We start from the raw sequence: 17,159 nt of genomic DNA on the forward strand, positions 1-17,159 counted from the left end.
CATACTGACATCACACTGACATCACACACTTGTTGCAGGTTTGTCAGTTGCACATCCATGATGCAAATCTCCTTCCACCACATTCAAAAGGTGCTCTTTTCCACTGACATCTGGTGACTGTGGAGGACATTTTGAGAACTCATTGTTGCATTCAAGAAACCAGTTTGAGCGTTTGTGACATGACATTCTATCCTGCTAGATGCACTGCGGTGATAAAGGGATGAACATGGTCAGTAACAAGACTCAGGCAGGTAGTAATTGGCTTGAATATTGCAACAGAAATCAAGACTCATCAGAACTGTTATTGTCTAATTTTGGTTAGCCCAAACCCCCCGTTGCTTGTTCTTAGCTGACAATAGTGGCACCAGATACGATCTTCTGCTGCTTTAGCCCATCTACTTCAAGGTTTGCTGTGCAATCACAAACCCTCTTCTGCACAATCACAAACCCTCTTCTGCACATCTTGCAGTGAATGGTTATTTCAGTTACTACTGCCTCCCTATCAGCTCCAAGCCATTGTCGTCTGACCTCATCAACAAGGCATTCTTGCCCAGAGAACTGCTGCTCTTTTTTTTCCAGACCATGCACAACTACACCAAATTCAAAGCGACTTAAATCATTTTTCTCCTGCATTCTGATGCTCAGGTTTATCTAAGCAACATGTTCATATGCCTAAATGCACTGGATGATAGCAGATATATGCATTAGCAAGCAGTTAACCTGGAGAGTATGTCCGATATTGGGAAAGTATGCTTTCTAAAATAGTGATAAACCCATAACTCTATTATTGTCTCATACTACTCAATCATGTTTTACATTTCTGATCAAATTTGTATGTCAACACTGACTGAGATAATGAGACTCAATACTACAGAAAGCTCAGAAAGCCCTGTTCCTCATAAGATAAATGTTACGTTTAAATGTCAATACAATGACACTTATGTCGCCTCTCTTGAAGAGATCTGCAATCTTTATGCATTTCCCACAACAATCCTGTCATGTCCAGTTCCCTCCAGAAAACGCACACATTCAAGTTGTCCATATGTTTTATTTTTTAATATACTCATATATAAATACATACATTTGCATATGTCATTCTTGATTTTGGCTTCAGCACAAACAAGCAAGCTGGTGGAGGCACAGAAAAGACAAAAAAACCTTGAGTGGGATATAAAGCAAGAAGTAATCCAGTGGATCAAATAACAAATGAGAGAACACAAACACATGTTAAGTCAAACCCTTGATGAAAACCAAAGAACTGGGTGAAGTGTCCCTGACAACACCTAATTTTGACTGCATCCATCTTATGCTTTAATAAATTACATAATAGGGTGCAGCTTTCATGTTGGTTCACAAAGAAATGATGCCAGCATTGAGCTGACATCATTTCTTTGTGAACATTTTTCATATTTCATCATTTCTTTCATACATGATGACACAGGCTGACTGACGTTTTTGTTCAACAGTAGAGCAAACAGGATTCAAATAATGTATCAGGGGGAAAAATAATTACTGAAAGATTAAGCAAATAAGTAATGCCGATTACATTAACACAATTACCAAAAATTCCATTCCATTCTGGGTGAATTTTTCCCAAAAACTCCAAGCTTTTATGGCCAGTTTTAAATCATTGTGAGGTTGCACAAGATATAGTCGGTCCACGAAAAGGCCAAGCTCATCATTACCACTATGCAGCCCAGCTAAAAGGCACAACGCTGCTTTTTGTACATGCGCTCAAGGGCACTGCTCATTCATATTGTTTTATTATCTAATACGTTTAAATGTTCAGCTTCAAACATTTGATGATATTAATACAACATATTCCCACAAGCTTTTGGTTAATATGTTATCCATTTGTTATGGACCATCATTGCAAAAGGAGCAGTCACCTTAGAGGGAGACTTTTTAATACAGCGAGGATCAGCATGGCAGGCCCACCACTGAAGGAATTCAACAGAATGTCATGCTGACCTCCACGGGTTATTTTGTCACTTGAGATTTTACTCAGTTCAATATGATTGCAGTTTATACAGTGAACAGTAAATACTATGCTTCTGCAGACAGTGTCAGCAGATCAGTAACAAAACTTTGATATCACTTTAACAGAAGAGGAAAAAAAACAGAATATAAAAAGGAGTGATTTCTGCTGAATTCATCTCACAAGCAGAAGGTACAGTGGTGTTGAAAACAGCGGTAGAGTGTGAGAATGAGACTTTAAGGCAATATTGGTAAGCACCACACCAACATCTCAGAGTCAAATCTGGGTTAAGATATCCTGTTGTTCATCAGTTAGGTAAAGAAGGTCAGAAGACGTTTTTCACTTGTCCTGCATTTTTTCCAGAATTGGCACAATCATGTCAAATTTAGGCCTCTTTGCTGGATCTTCGTTCATGCATATCTTCATGAGCTTGCAAATGTGGGGAGAGATGCCAGGGGGGATAGTGGGCCTCAACCCCTCCAAAGAAACCTATAAACCAGAACATACAGACACCTTAAATCCATTAAACTAACAGGTAATAACTGTGAGGTCTGTCTGCAAGCTGCTGATATCCATTTGTTAATCTAATAAGCAACAGTGCTGCTAACCTTCATGCCTATCTCCATGTTGGACAGGTCAGCAAATGGCACTTCCCTGGTTACCAACTCCCACAACAGGATAGCAAAGCTCCACATGTCTGCTGACCGGCGGTTGATCTCTTCTGGCTTCTTCTGAAGGGCTGAGCAATGCCAAGAAAAATAAAGAAGGTTATAGAGTAACGTAACGACATGCCACATCCTCAGACTACTGTGGAGAAATGAAAAGTTATTGCAACGAGTGAGGCTGTTCCTTCCTTAGGATGTGCCTAATTTGATAACATCATGAATAGCTGATCAAAATCACCACCTTGTGTCACTTGCGGTGTATTGTCAATGAGTCTGCAGAACTCAGGTACAAAATATAGTAGTCAATGGTCTACTAATCTGCAGCAAATAACATCCAAAAAAAACCCTGCATTATAAAACAAAATTGAGGCAATTTCTGTTTCCATTCTTGCAAACTAGTGTCTGCCTGCAAACAGCAGCAGACAAGCAGAAATATATACAGTATAAAGTGGGGAATCCCAAGGAATGCATTTTGCACGACAGTTCAGTATTTATCTTAAAAAAAAAGCTTGAACAACATGGAGCTCTGTGGGCTTTTTGCCTGTGATCTAGCATCGTATAGTATATGTTGCTATGGAAACCAAATCTTGTAGATGAAGAGAAACTGAAGACATTTGAGCAGCCGATTTCACAAAGGAAGGTAGCAGGTTACAGATACAAAGCGCAGCACAAACCTAATGTCAGATTAAATACATTTACTTCAACAACAGTGTGTTGTGCCATCTGTTTAGTCTCACTGTAAGGTTAGTACATGTACATCAGCTTGGATTCCAGGCTAAAGTAAAATCTAACTAAACTAATGCCTCTGTAAGTGGCCATGTTTCTTTGAAGATTAAACAGCCTGTTTAAAACCAATTGCCAACCAGCCATTAAACCAAATTCCATAATCCTTTAGAAATTACTGAAATGTAAATATCATCATGTTGCAAAAGCAGTAGAAACATATTGTTGCAATTCTTCTACAAAATGATACAATAAGCAAACTTGCTAATATAAGGAAAATTCGAAGCAGTAGTGCATTTCTATTATTACATATTACAAACAATTCTTGAATATAAGGCATATTATTAAAATCTGTTACCATGCCAACTATGTGAATTTGTTTTAAACACAAGAAACACTCCCTTGCATATCACAGCATACATACATGTTGTTTCTATGTAACTGGTGGTGATAAATCCCCTTCATCCCATCCCCCACACGCTGTTTCTGTTTGCTTCTCTGTTGCAAATGTTCCCTGGTTATTTTCACATTTTGTAATCAGTTTACGTTTCGAGCTAACTTTGATTTCAATCTATCTCCTGGGGAAATCAGCTGCAAATTACATTTGGCTCAGAGACAGTCTAGAGTTTCCTGCATCCATCATTCAAGTGCAAGCTTGTGTGGCTTCAGCTGTCACTTTGGATCTGTGCTGTATGACTGATGCCTACCCTCAGGGGCTACCCATGCTGGCGAGTACATCCTGCCAGGACACTGGAAGGAAAACTTGACGTCTGCCATGCTGATCCTTGCCGTCATGTCCTCATCTATCTGTGAAAACGGAAAACAGAGTTGACTTAGACGCCTCAAAAAACTGTACCACACATCTCTTATTCATAGTTTTCTTCTTCTTACCATTACACTCTTGCTGTTGAGGTAATGGCGAGGGATCATGGGTTCAAGTGTGTGTAGGAACGCCATTCCATTAGCAATGTCAAGGGCAAACTTGACCGCCTGTGTCTGATCCACCACAAAATCTGACAGCATGATGAAGAACAAGTAATAACAGGTTTAAGCCATGTCTTTCACTACATTACTGGATGACAGTGAAATCACTACTGTAGAAAAAGTGATGACAACTTAATGACCAAAACAAATACTTAACTCCAATAAATCACAAATCCCTACAAATCACCCAAACTGGTCACAAGTATGGCCTGTGACCAGAGTAGAGGTACTCACTGGTGCCTTCATGCAGCACGTTGTAGAGGGAGCCATAAGGCATCCAGTGTGCGATGATGATGGGGTGAGGGGCGGGAGGAGACTGACATGCTCCCAACATGGGTAGGACATTCGGATGGGAAAATATCCTGGGATTCAGCCCAAGAGGGAAGGACAGGGGAGACAGACAGACAAAAACAGGCAAATCCACAAAGGATTTGACATAAAAAGTATGAGATGCACCTCCCCACGAAATAAAATTATACACAGAATTTGGCTCAAGACAGTGCAAACAGACAAATGAGTGACTGTGAAGGCAAAAAACGAAAAAGTCTGCAGAGAAAAGTCAGGATTATATAAGAACCTGAGTTTGGGATACTCCTCATTGAAGTCTCTGCCTTTCCTAGTGGTCCAGTCACGAACTTTTAGCAGTTTAATGGCAATTTCATTTCCCTGCCAGCGCCCTTGCCAGAGCTATAGAAGAGAAACAAAAAAAGTGAATCTTTAATTCATCATTAGCAGCTCTGCATTAACATTGAGCACAATGAAAAACAAGAAGAAATTACCTCTCCAGACTGGTTCTCGTTTACTTTATGGGCTAGAGAAAGCTGTCTGTAGTCAATGCCTGCCTGTTTATTCAATGTTCCATTGCCTAAAAACACAAGACAGAGACATAACTCAGGACGCGAGTTAAAGCTCAGACAAAAAGCTCATTATTTATATGAAATCTGAAAAATCTGTGGAAATTTCAAAAGCCACATTAAGATTAATCTGGAGACTAGCACAGAACATTTTTCCATTTCATGCAGCACTCTGTGCAAAACTGTGGGTGGAAAGTGGTCAGCTAATAAATTGGTTTTTGGGTTGCTGGGACTCACGGGGACGGGTTCTGGTGGTGCCTTTCCAGAAACTGTCCTTGAAGGGAATTTTAGTCAAGTTCTGTCCCATTTTCTCAGCCTTTTCTGTATTGATAGTAAAATGAGAAAGTCAGTACAGAGCAACAAATCTGAAAGATGTATGACTGACGCTGACATTTTTTTTTTAAAAACCAAACAGTCAAACCACAGGCATACCTCTGAGGAGTTCACGGAGGTGAGGTTTCCCTTTGTCCAATGGAGTTTCCCCATACTTGTTACAGATGCTCACTAGAGCTCCATTAGTCACAAGGTCCTGAGAAAAAACAAACGTTATCAACACTTTAAAAATACTTTAAAACACACAGGTTTTTAGCTTCATCGCCACCAGGAGGCACACTAACCTCAGCTACTTGGTCTTGTCCCCAGAAGCAAGCATAATGCAGTGGTGTGTTCCCGTGTTCATTGACGGCATTGGTGTCTGCTTTGCACTGGATCAGCTAAAAGAAGGAAAAACAACGGATTACATGCAGAGAAAGGCTGGTCAGATCTTGTTTAGGCTGTACACAGAGATGATCCCAATGCTGCCAAGAAAAATCATGCACGGTTGTTTTGCCTGTAGACACATACCAGAGGTATTGAGACATGTCTAATATTAAACTCAGTAGCTGCTTTACAGCCATTTTAAAATCGACATCGTGGAGCAGAAGCCCGCCATTATATCAACAGGACTGTGTACAGGATAATACAAAATACCTTTCTTTCTTTTATGGACAAACATCAACAACTTACAGCAAATACACTTACTGCCACAATGTGTTTGCTGCACTTTGAAAACCCAGCTGTGTTTCCTATAAAGAAAAACACTGCAGGTTTAATATGCTGCATTGAAGTCCCTGCCGTTTGCTTTGCAGCTCCAATTTTGTCTGTGCATTTATATGTAGCAGTAAGCACATTTTATATTCATGCTTCAGTTTTGTCTGTTACAAAAGGTGCAAGTACAAGAACAGACAAGACATGTTTCAGTTTTTCAGATGATATCATTTTAGCTTTCACAATATCCTGTGCTAATGAACCAAACTTGCAGGGAGAGCATCATTTTGAAACTTGTATATTAAGATCTTGCATTTGCTCGCTCTCACTGCTCCGTCTCCAACCGATAACACAACCAATTTGTATAGAAAACCATTTTGATCCCCACTGCTCATTTCAAACTAACAACTGCAGGGATGATATTTTTGTTTTGTTCTTTTATATATAATCAGCTCATATAGAGAATAAGGCTTAAAGTTAGGTGCGTGACTGCTTTGCTACACAGATGTGCAGACACAGACAACTGTATCCAGAAGTTATCTGCTAGGCTTCACTTCTGCAAACTAGGGCTGCTCAATTAATCGAATTTTAATCACGATTACGATCTGGGCTTTCAACGATCATTAAAAATGACTGAGCCGATTATTAGCCCCTCCCTCATGCTTTACTCTCGCGCTGCTCCATGTGGCAAATCAAGCGCACTGCTCTGCATTTCGAACACGCGTCACAACAATTAAGAGGACCCGAGGGAAGCTCGGAAAGCTAAGCAGAAGTTATTTGGAGAGGAGTGGACTGCCGTTGGTTGAAAAGAGAGGTAAAAAAAAAAAACTTAAGTGGTGTGGAAACATTATGGCTTCGCGGAGTCAGACGTGGATCAAGTAGACACAGTGTGTAAACTTTGCTATGGTGTCGTAGCTGCACCACAGAGCAACACTGCAAAGTTCACATTTTTCATTTATTTCTTATATTGCAAACATTTGCACTGTTATCAGTATTTGCACACTATTTTATATTATTTTTTAAAGTCATTATTCAATACATTGTTATTGTTAAACCTTTAAAGCCGGTCAGAGCAGCATGCTCGTTCTGTGTAACTATTTTTAAATCCCTGTAGAACCTGAACGCTAAGCTAGCACAATCAATTTTTTTCCATATGAAACCAGAGGAGTTGTACTTACATCTTATGCCATCAGCTTGTCCTCGGTCACGGTTTCGTTCCACATATAGCTTTGCAAAAATTGCATAAAAAGCGCTTGCAGGAACAAAAACATAATATTCCAGAAACACGCTTTGCCGATCCGATCAGCTGTTCTTAACACTTCCCACATTGAAAAAGACGTCAACGTGAACTATCGCAAGTGACGTCATTTTTGCGGAAAATGTAGTTTTTTACTTGTAGGCCTTAGAACTCGAATTGCACTGCTGGAAATAGTTTATTTTGATGCACATGCACATTCTTTGCAAATTTGCATCATAGGATTGTTTTTTTGTTTTTCCTGCAGTATATACAAATTGCTGTATCTCCAAAAATAAAACTATGAAGACACTCAAAATAAATTTCCTGTTGTTGTAAACTATTTTTTGCAACTTTTTTGTATTTAAAGTTTTGAGGGATAAACCTCTTCAATTTCTCCAAGTAGAAATATATGTAAAAACAAAAACGATTTTCAATTTTTTTGTAGTTTATTGCACTTTTTTGCAATTAATGTAGTTACTATGGACTTAATGCATACACATTTTTAAAATATGGGCTATAACAGTTGTATTGATGTATAGCAACTTGAAATGCTCCCACAAATGGCACTACAGCATGTAAAAAAATAATATAAGCTCTGGCGGACAAAATAAATATCGTCAAATAATCGTGATCTCAATTTCAGTGAAAATAATCGTGATTATCATTTTTGCCATAATCGAGCAGCCCTACTGCAAACTCTAGTCTGGTCCTCTTGACCATGTTTGTATTGCTGATACATAATGAGCCTGAAGTTTATGCTGGCTACAGTTCTAGTATTTAATAATCTGTTAATTACCACTCTTAAACAGACCTATAGACAGTATTAAACACAGATATTGCTTTTGAGTCAGAAAAAGAAAGCCAATGCCTTAAACCTGTAATCTATGTGAAAGCTGCCAGATGGCTTATGACCCTATAGAAGTCTGTGGGAAAATGGCTTTCTGTCTTCACCTCTGCAAACATTTTCCTGCTAAGTTTATGGTCTCAGTCACTCAGTTTGGGCCATACTGAATTTAAAAAAAAAATGAGTCTAATTTGGAAATCTCAGTCATATTATGTTTCAACATAGAGGATTATCTGTGGTATAAAACTGCACGCTCAACGGCAAATGACTTGTCAATCATGATTCATTAACCAATTAGCATGTAGTTTCAGTAGAGTCAGGTCTGCCCAGCCTCTGGGGTTTTTTTGCAACCAAGACAGCAACAACAGAAACAGTCAGCTCATGGCTTCAAAACAGGAAGCCAGAAACCAGTGGGTGATGAGGGCACAACAGTTGCATCCATCTTTTATACCACCTATTGTTACGTCCATTCAATCTATGAATGCAGCTTGCTCACCAAGCACTACTATCACTCCATACATAAAGAAAGCGGCAGTAGCCAGAAAGCCAAGGGTGAGTCCATAAACTAATGGGTGATGTCTGTCTTTTATACACAATCCATGACACGTTTATGATACATTTTATGTTATAGCCACAGTGGAATTCATCCAAGAGACTCTAGACAGAGTTACTGTGCTCCAGTGTTTACAAGAACTCTACCTTTCCCACAATGTCGCGATGTCCATGGCTGGCAGCCAGGTGCAGGGGTGTGTCGTCTCCCCGGTTCATGACATTAATGCGCGCTCCTCGCATGATGAGCATGTCCACCACATTGGAGCGACCCTCTCTGCAAGCCCAGTGGAGAGGGCTGAAGCCATGGTCATCTCTACAGGGGCAGAAGCAATACAAGCTGAGCATGTTTTTTTATACAAAAACCTGCTTAGCATAACCTGAGGGACAAAACATCAGCAATTTTCCACACAAACACCTCTGTGGTATAAATGGTAAAAACTACAGCTGTTTTGGGAAATGGGTTTTTGGTTTGACAAGAAAACTTCATAAAAAAAAGAAAAACCCAGATCCTCAATGTAAAGATATACATGTTAAGTGAGATTACCAGTGCCTCCGTTCATGCTTAATTACCAGTGCAATGAGAAAACTGAGCTAAAAAATCTAATAAAATACATTTACACAACTGTTGCTTTAATGTAGATAACACAGCTCCAAAGCAATGCTATGAGTGAGTTCTATGAAAAAAATTGAATGATTAATCCTTCACAAAGCCTGAATTTACTGCAAAAATACTTATTATATTTGTTCCTAATAATCTGTTATGCCAGTGATGTGAAGCTGAGTTATGTATGCATGATAAGTTTATTCATTTTTACAGTCATTTTCTGCTTCTGTAAAAAAGGAAGCTCATGCGACTCAGTGACAAAAGCTAATAAGCCTCTGGCACTCATCATTCCTGTCTCGGTGACAGCAGCAATGCCACATGTCGCACAGTGGCCTCGATTATATGACAGACACACTGATGGAGTGTCTTCACTGTGAAACACAGTAAAACAGAGATTAAGACACAGGAAGAGCGCAGTGACAGAGTCGATCACGAAAAAGACTGGACAAAAAAACAGCAGCGCTGAAGTCCTTAAAAGGCTCAGTGAGCCGCGAGTATGACTCTGTCTCATCACTCCACTCACTTCTACCAGATCATCTGGACTACTATGATGGATTTTACTTTCCATGAGCACAGTGCTCTTTTTAATATCTTTTTCACTTCTTCCAAAATTATAAGTAGACAGACAGCATAATAATAAGATCTGAGAACTGAGGGAGTATTATGATTCTGCAGGAATTTGAACCGTCTGCCCCAGCACTCAATTCACTGGCTTGTATTCACACAAAACAGCATCAAGAGTCCCACAGAGACCCTCAGTCCCACAACACACATCTAACTGTGTGACCTGCTGTGGATCAACTCAGAGAGTAATTTCCTCTCAGACCAAAAGGCCAAATCCTGAAAACTAATTAGCTTCAGTTTAGGAGAGAAAAACTACCCACACACTTTTCTAATCTGATTAGCTTTCAGTGCCAAGCAAGTCTGTTTGGGGGAGGAAGTGGAGCATCAAGGTTCATGTACATCTTCTGTAAAATCAAGAAATTACAAAATAAGCAAAATTGTGCTCTGTATGGGCTTAAATGTTCTGTTTAACAACAGCTGCCATGGATGGATTAGCTTTAAAACATATTACTCCTCATCTGTCCTGAGAGTTTTACATTTGAATTCTCTTACAAATCAAAAGCTTCTCCAATGATACAATGTGCTGCTTTTTTCAGTTTTATGTCACTGAACAACTTTGAGTTGTGGCTTTAAATAAGAAAAATAATAATAATTCCCTATAGCTTTTGACAGTGTGATTTTCTTTTAGAGTTTCCTGAGTTGATGCACAACTTGTTCAAATATGACTTGTGCAAAACATTTTAACAAAATAAAGATTTTAGATGAAGTTATTTCCCTTTATTTTTCAAGATATATCTTGAAAAATCTAAGTTCAGTTAACTCATTTTTATTCAAATATTTATATAAAGCAATTTTATTCTAAAAAAAAAGTACACAATAATAGCTCAGGTCCACATATAAATGCTGAAAATGTACTGTGGTTACATCAAGTAAGCCTCAACACTGGTCTCTGTGTGTATTTTTGTTACAGGATGGATTTTCCCTTTAAGCTACCTTCATCCCACAAACCCATGAGGACTTGAGTGCCAGGGTTTCCTCTTGCTCACTCCCTCCTCACTGACTGCAGTAATTTATTTCAGGCACTTTCACCTGCCAGCAGAACTCATCCGGGCAGACTGAAGAGCCAGAGGAAGCGTCCCTGTCTGCACCTTGTATGTCTGCACTGACATCTCCACTGGCTCATATAACAAGCCTCGGCTAAAGAAAAACAAATCCACTGAAATATCTAAAAAGCAGCTACGGGAATAGTAAATTAGTGTTTTTACTCTTGAAAAACTCATTTTTCTAGTATTCATTTTATTCATTCAAATATCCAATGACAAGAAGGATCATTCTAAAATAAAAGGTACATAAACTACAGTAGAACTACCACAGCCAAATCACAGTGCATTTCTACCTAATACTTTATATTCTGATAGATGGGAAATTTTATCTCTTAGTGTTACAATTAACCTGATCATGTTAAATCCCTTTTGCAGTAGCTGCATACAAGAATAACAACCTGATACTAGCTACACTAAAAACAGCTAATCCGGGACTACAGCTACATATTTTTATTCAAATGTGCAGAGCATTTTCAAATTGATTGTTTAACATATCATACAATGTATTCTCTACCATTAAAAGTTAGAGAGGGGAATTTAAAAGAAAGTATAATTTATTGTTTCTTTACTCAATTAATTTGTGTTTGTTTTACTTCAGTTCAGACACATGGAGCAGAGCACAGGAGACACAGTGAAAGTAAAGATCACATTACTTGAGTTAAAGCTTCTCTTCACTGCAGAATTGATCTTTAAATCCTCCTTCTCGTCCACAGTCCTGAATAAGCAAGCTCCATCACATCTTAAAGACCTCAGTCTCACATTGACCCAACAGAGCACTTTGCTCTCAGACTGCAGGTTTTGAGCCTTCAGCTATGAGGCTGCTCTTCTGCAGAACCAGCCTCCAGTTTGGGTTCAGGAGCCAGACATCATCTCTACTTTTAAAATTAAACTAAAAAAAAATCTGTTTTGATGAAGCTTACAGTTAAGGCTAGATCAGGTGCCTCTGAACACTCCCTTAATTATACTGCTATATGCTTGGGCTGCTGGAGGACGTTCCATGATGCACAGAGCGTTTCTTCTCCACAATCCTATTTTCCCTCCTGTTGAACTGACATACAGCTGTTTACTGTCATTAACTTCTTTCCACTCACTCCCACAGTCTGTTTTGTTCTTGGATTTCTATGCTCCTTTTTTCTTTTCGTCTTCCTGTTAACCTAACAACCAGTTGCAGCAGATGGCAGCCCCTCTTTTTTTAGATGGAAATAATAATAATAGTAATTATTATTATAATAATAACCCAATAACATAAGACCTGAATCAAACCTTATGATCTCTGTCAATGCTTAGCACTGCTTGTTCTGAATCCATTACTACCCATTTGAACAAGAATTTAGACCACTGTGTTTCCAATTACCCACCATCAATCAACCACAGCAGTCATACTGGTCAATGGAGCTCTATGTTAGAGGTAAAAAATGCTTGGACATGGTACAGATACCTTACTAGGAGTCAAACCAAAGAGCAAAACTAAATATTATTATAGTACTATCACTTAATCTGTCAACGGTCTGACTTCAAGCTTTCCCAGAAGTTGAAGACACTATGGATTTAGGGAGAATAGGGAATAGGGAGAAAACACACATGTGAAAAAGTCTTTGCCTCCTTCCTGTTTTCCTAGTGTTTTTCATATTTGTCACACTTACATGTTTCAGATTATCAAACAAATTTTAATATTAGACACAGATAACCCAATTAAATACAAAATGCAGTTTTCAAATGATGATTTCATTGATTAAGGGAGCAAAGTTATTTAAACCTACCTGGTTCTGTGTGAAAAAGTAATTGCCCCTCTTGTTAAATCTTGAATTAGCTGTGATTAACCCCCTTTTTTTGGAGAGCTAAGCTTAAAAAAGGCGGTTCTGAAAAGACGAGGAGGTCAGATTTCCTCCACAGTACTGTGAAAGACTCATTACCAGTTATCGCAAAGTTATCGCAGTTGTTGATGCTCAGGCTGGCCCAACCAGTTATTAGGTTTACAGGGAATTTACTTTTTCACACAAGGCCATGTAGGTCTTTAATAATAAACACCTGCATTTTGTGTTAATAATAATGATCCACCAACCAGTAAAATGGTACTGTAAAAAATACTGAGAGACAACATCAGAACATAATGACCACATTACAAATATTTAGGAGAATATGTTTTAAACTTTGCAATTAGAGTCTTCTAAACTTGGCGGCAGCAGTAAGGGGAAATGAGTGGAGCTATCTAATACCACAGGGAGACATACAGGAAACATATCAGTAGAGAAGGGGGAAGGTGATGTGGGCTGCTATGGCTTAACTATGCATTCCTCTTTTGAAAAATTCACTATACAGCCCCACATACACAAAGATTTTCTGTCTGTCTTTTCAGCCCTGCCCACAATAATAAACTCCTCCCCTTAGCCCTCAGTTCTGGTAGGTGGTAAAAGCTTCCCTTGAGGCCCATGTGTTGCTCCTTGTAAGGAGATTCTGCATTCCACTACTACTGTTCATGTGGGAGTTACATCAGTGTAAACACATCGTCATTGTAGAGCATAGAAAATATCTCAGGGAGGGTTCTGTCAGGCAAGAGCACAGTAAGTTTACTAAAACACAGAAAAGGAAGGCTTGAGGCTCTGTAGTGTCTTATACACTGGAGGACACACATCAGCCGGAAAAGGGAACTAGACGTGTAATCAACTAATGGGCGAGTCGCATGCATGAATCCACACTGGCTCAATGCAATCAGATAGACTCACAAGAAGTGGAAAAAACAAAGCAAACAGGAAGCCAAAGAAAAGGAAAAAAATATAACTTTCTGAATAAAGTGTATGTATAGACAGACATATCTTGTTTGCATCTATTTTTAGAATACAGCTATATTTTCAAGTTATGATGTATATTCTCAAGTTCCTCTTTTATATTTAGAGCAAACACGTCCCAAATAAGAAAAAAAAAAGATGCTGACCAAATAGCAATTTTAACAACATTAAAATATTTCTTGAAACATCCCTGTGCCTCTGACGTTACCAGTTATCTTTTCTGTCAGTTAACAAATGTTTTCTTGGTTACAACCATGTCAAAAAAAAAAGAGGACGACCACTAATCCAAAAAAAGCTCTTTCGTTTTCATAGTACTAGCAACATAATGAAAGCTTGACAACTATGTCATTTGCAAATGAATAACTGTCAGTAAAAAAAACCCTACCACAAGTCCACTAAAACAGAGAGAAATGGAGAAGGAAAGAGAACAGCTACCACTTACACAAGGAACATAATTAAATTGACTCATTTATTATTTCTTTGTTTGCTTTGAACACAAACACCGGTAGTCTAAATCTTAAACAGAGCTCTCTAAAAAGACAAGATTCGTGGGTGGCCATCCAGACTGGACTGCCAAGTTTTTCCCAATGTAGCCAGCTTAGGATAAAAACAGCAGCCCAGGACTCTTAATCTGGAACTATTAGACAGAAAATGCTGTGTACTAAATGTGTCATGTCAGAAGTAAAGTACAATATTTTCTGCATCCAAATCCATCCAAAACCAAGTTGTATCCAGAGCATGCAGAGCCTGATTTTGACTGCTGTGACTAACTATACCATCACAGCATGCTTCCTGTCCAACATCATGCTTTTGATTTACTGTGCTGGCATTCTAAACATAAACATGCGCACACAAGGAAATGGGTTCAACGGCAGTCCACAATCTCACAGGGGATTGAAAAGGCGGGCTTTCAGACTGCACCAGAGAAGAACTTTAAGAATAAAACATTTTAAATAAAACACAAGATCACATTTGAAATTTTGAGCCACGCTATTTGGAATCACAAATTCATGTTTTAGCAAGTCACAAGCAAGCAGGCACAGCTGCTTGGGGATATAAATGAAATTCTTAATTAGGATTCCAGTATCCAACTTTCATTTGAAATAATATGGACAGAAGTGACTGATAAATTCTGGCTATGAAAAAAACTGCAGCTCACCCTTGATTGAGATCATTCTCTGTGTTGTCCAGCCATAAACGAACTGCCACTGCATTGCCTTCCCGGCACTGAGTGAATATATCATCCATTTTGGCTGGTGTATTGTTTTTCTTCTAGGACGCACCCGTGGGAGCAGATGCAGAACTAAACTGGGACAGACAAGAGTTGCAACCCGATGGGTTCAGGCACGTCCTGGCCAGCATCAGTCCCTCATTTGGGACAGTATGAACCACAATCAGAGCAGCACCAACACGATCCTAAAGAAATTGATTTAAAGAAAAATGGTCACTCAGTTAAAATTATTTCTTAAAAAACAAAAACAAAAAAACAAAAACAAACAAACTGCTGTACAAACCTAAAAAGGAGAAAGCCTACAGACAAGACAACCTAGTGTTGAGTAATCTCCAACTGAGTAATACAGGGTGGGTATGCCGTTTACAACACAGTGACTCACAAAATGTAGCTGTATGAAAAAATAGCCCTGGACACCATGGACACCAGAATAGATAAATATAATCATCCAGAGTCAAACTGAAGTCTGTATTCCTTTAATACACCGGCAACAGACTAATATATTATACTGATTATACTAATATATTGATAATAAATCAATCACTTCATGGCCCTATCAAGTTTACAGTCTGGATTTGCTGCTCTTCTTTGTAGAAAGAAAGTGGTTGATTTTTTATTATCTTCGTATTGGTTTTGCAGCTCTAATTGATTGTGAGACTGGTATTAGCCAATAAGTGGGACGGTATAATATGATAATACAATATTTTTTTAATTTTTTTTTCAGTATGGTCACAACCTAAGTTTCACGCGCCATTGATCCACGCAGTTTATACCATTTACACTCCCAACAATGTTGTCACTGCCTGACTAGCTGCTTTGCTATCCGGCTAACACAGTGAGGGGAAAGCTCACTTAAGTCAGCCGCCTAGTTCTTCTACAAGTGGCAGCACCACCGACTGCTTTTACTCCACCATATGGAAGATATATATCTTGGTTAGCTCCTCACTATAAACTTGCATCTTCTACGTCGTGAAATAAAATCCATTTGGGTCTGTGCTAACAAGCTAACTATCTATCCTGCCGCGGGGGCTGTCCGTGTTTCTCTCATTTAACGGTGACCGACTGAGGATTTCACTCGAACCATCATTTAATAGTTTAAACAGGTCAAATTAAAAAAAATTATTTACCTCCATGCCTTTAAACTTACCGGATATATTAGCTTGTTGCGGTGTATTGTAGCTGTACAGAGGAAAAGTTACAAGCCTTGCTGTGTTACCTTCAGCATTCAGAGAGCTGTGCGTCCACACCCGTACGTACGTGGAGGAAGAAGAGAGAGAGAGCCGCCTATAGGTTGCAAGGAGAATTGCAACGATTTCAAATTCACCCCCTGAGGTCATGATTTTTTTTCTTGAAATAATTACATTTTATGTGTACAAAAATCTAAAATACGAAGCTCAGCTCAGAATTACAATAAATGCCACCATGTCACTACATGTAGTCTATAACATGTTGCTCTGAGACCTAATGTTACACACTACAGACTCAGACAGCTGATGTCAGACCTCCAACTAGAGCATATATTGAATTAAAATCAAATTCAAATTTTATTTGTCACACACTTAAGGGAGCGGAAGCGCTTCCCAGACCTCAACAGTGGGAAGAGTCCATTGTTGGGATGGGAAAGGTCCATCATAATCTTCCTAGCTTTAGTCTTGCACCGCTTGGTTTAGATGAACAGCAGGTCAGGAAGCTCTGATCGAATGATGCGTTCGGCCGAGCGCACCACTCTTTGCAGATCTTGTCTGTCCTGCTTGGTGCTGTTACCAAACCAGGTGCAGTTTCCCTTCAGGACGCTCTCGATGGTGCAGGAATAAAAGTTCTTGAGCACCCTCAGTGGCAGATGGAAATCTCTAAGCCTTCTGAGGAAGAAGAGACACTGTCGGGTTTTCTTAACCAGGGTTCTAATGTGGCAGGACCATGACAGGTCCTGAGTGATGTGGACATCCAGGTACCGGAAACTGTCCACTCTCTCCGCTGGCATGCCATTGATGATCACGGGCTCATAATT

At 39.1% G+C, this 17,159-nt stretch overlaps 1 protein-coding gene across 1 annotated transcript; it reads right to left on the reverse strand.

Moving 5' to 3' along the window:
• Nucleotides 1-1,041: 1,041 nt before the first annotated feature.
• On the reverse strand, nucleotides 1,042-16,414 carry LOC308401655 (scaffold protein ILK). The gene is made up of 13 exons (XM_080889974.1): nucleotides 16,299-16,414; nucleotides 15,080-15,336; nucleotides 9,011-9,176; nucleotides 5,822-5,917; nucleotides 5,637-5,733; nucleotides 5,442-5,525; nucleotides 5,130-5,215; nucleotides 4,928-5,037; nucleotides 4,585-4,712; nucleotides 4,258-4,379; nucleotides 4,074-4,173; nucleotides 2,587-2,717; nucleotides 1,042-2,467 (listed from the first exon to the last, which is right to left on the reverse strand). Exons 2-13 carry the CDS (start codon nucleotides 15,166-15,168, stop codon nucleotides 2,318-2,320), a joined length of 1,359 nt encoding a protein of 452 aa, XP_080746100.1. The 5' UTR covers nucleotides 15,169-15,336; nucleotides 16,299-16,414; the 3' UTR covers nucleotides 1,042-2,317.
• Between the last annotated feature and the right edge of the window lie 745 nt (nucleotides 16,415-17,159).

This window comes from Rhamphochromis sp. 'chilingali' (genome assembly GCF_963969265.1).
Source record: "Rhamphochromis sp. 'chilingali' genome assembly, chromosome: 8".
NCBI lineage: Eukaryota > Metazoa > Chordata > Actinopteri > Cichliformes > Cichlidae > Rhamphochromis > Rhamphochromis sp. 'chilingali'.

What these genes read in the sequence shown, in the direction of transcription:
- LOC308401655 (XM_080889974.1), bottom strand. Translation starts at nt 15,168, where the DNA reads ATGGATGATATATTCACTCAGTGCCGGGAAGGCAATGCAGTGGCAGTT. An exon ending in CCTCCGTGAACTCCTCAGAG is followed by an intron (nt 5,526 to 5,636) that starts GTATGCCTGTGG and finishes CTATCAATACAG; the next exon opens with AAAAGGCTGAGAAAATGGGA. An exon ending in TCAACAGCAAGAGTGTAATG is followed by an intron (nt 4,174 to 4,257) that starts GTAAGAAGAAGA and finishes CCGTTTTCACAG; the next exon opens with ATAGATGAGGACATGACGGC.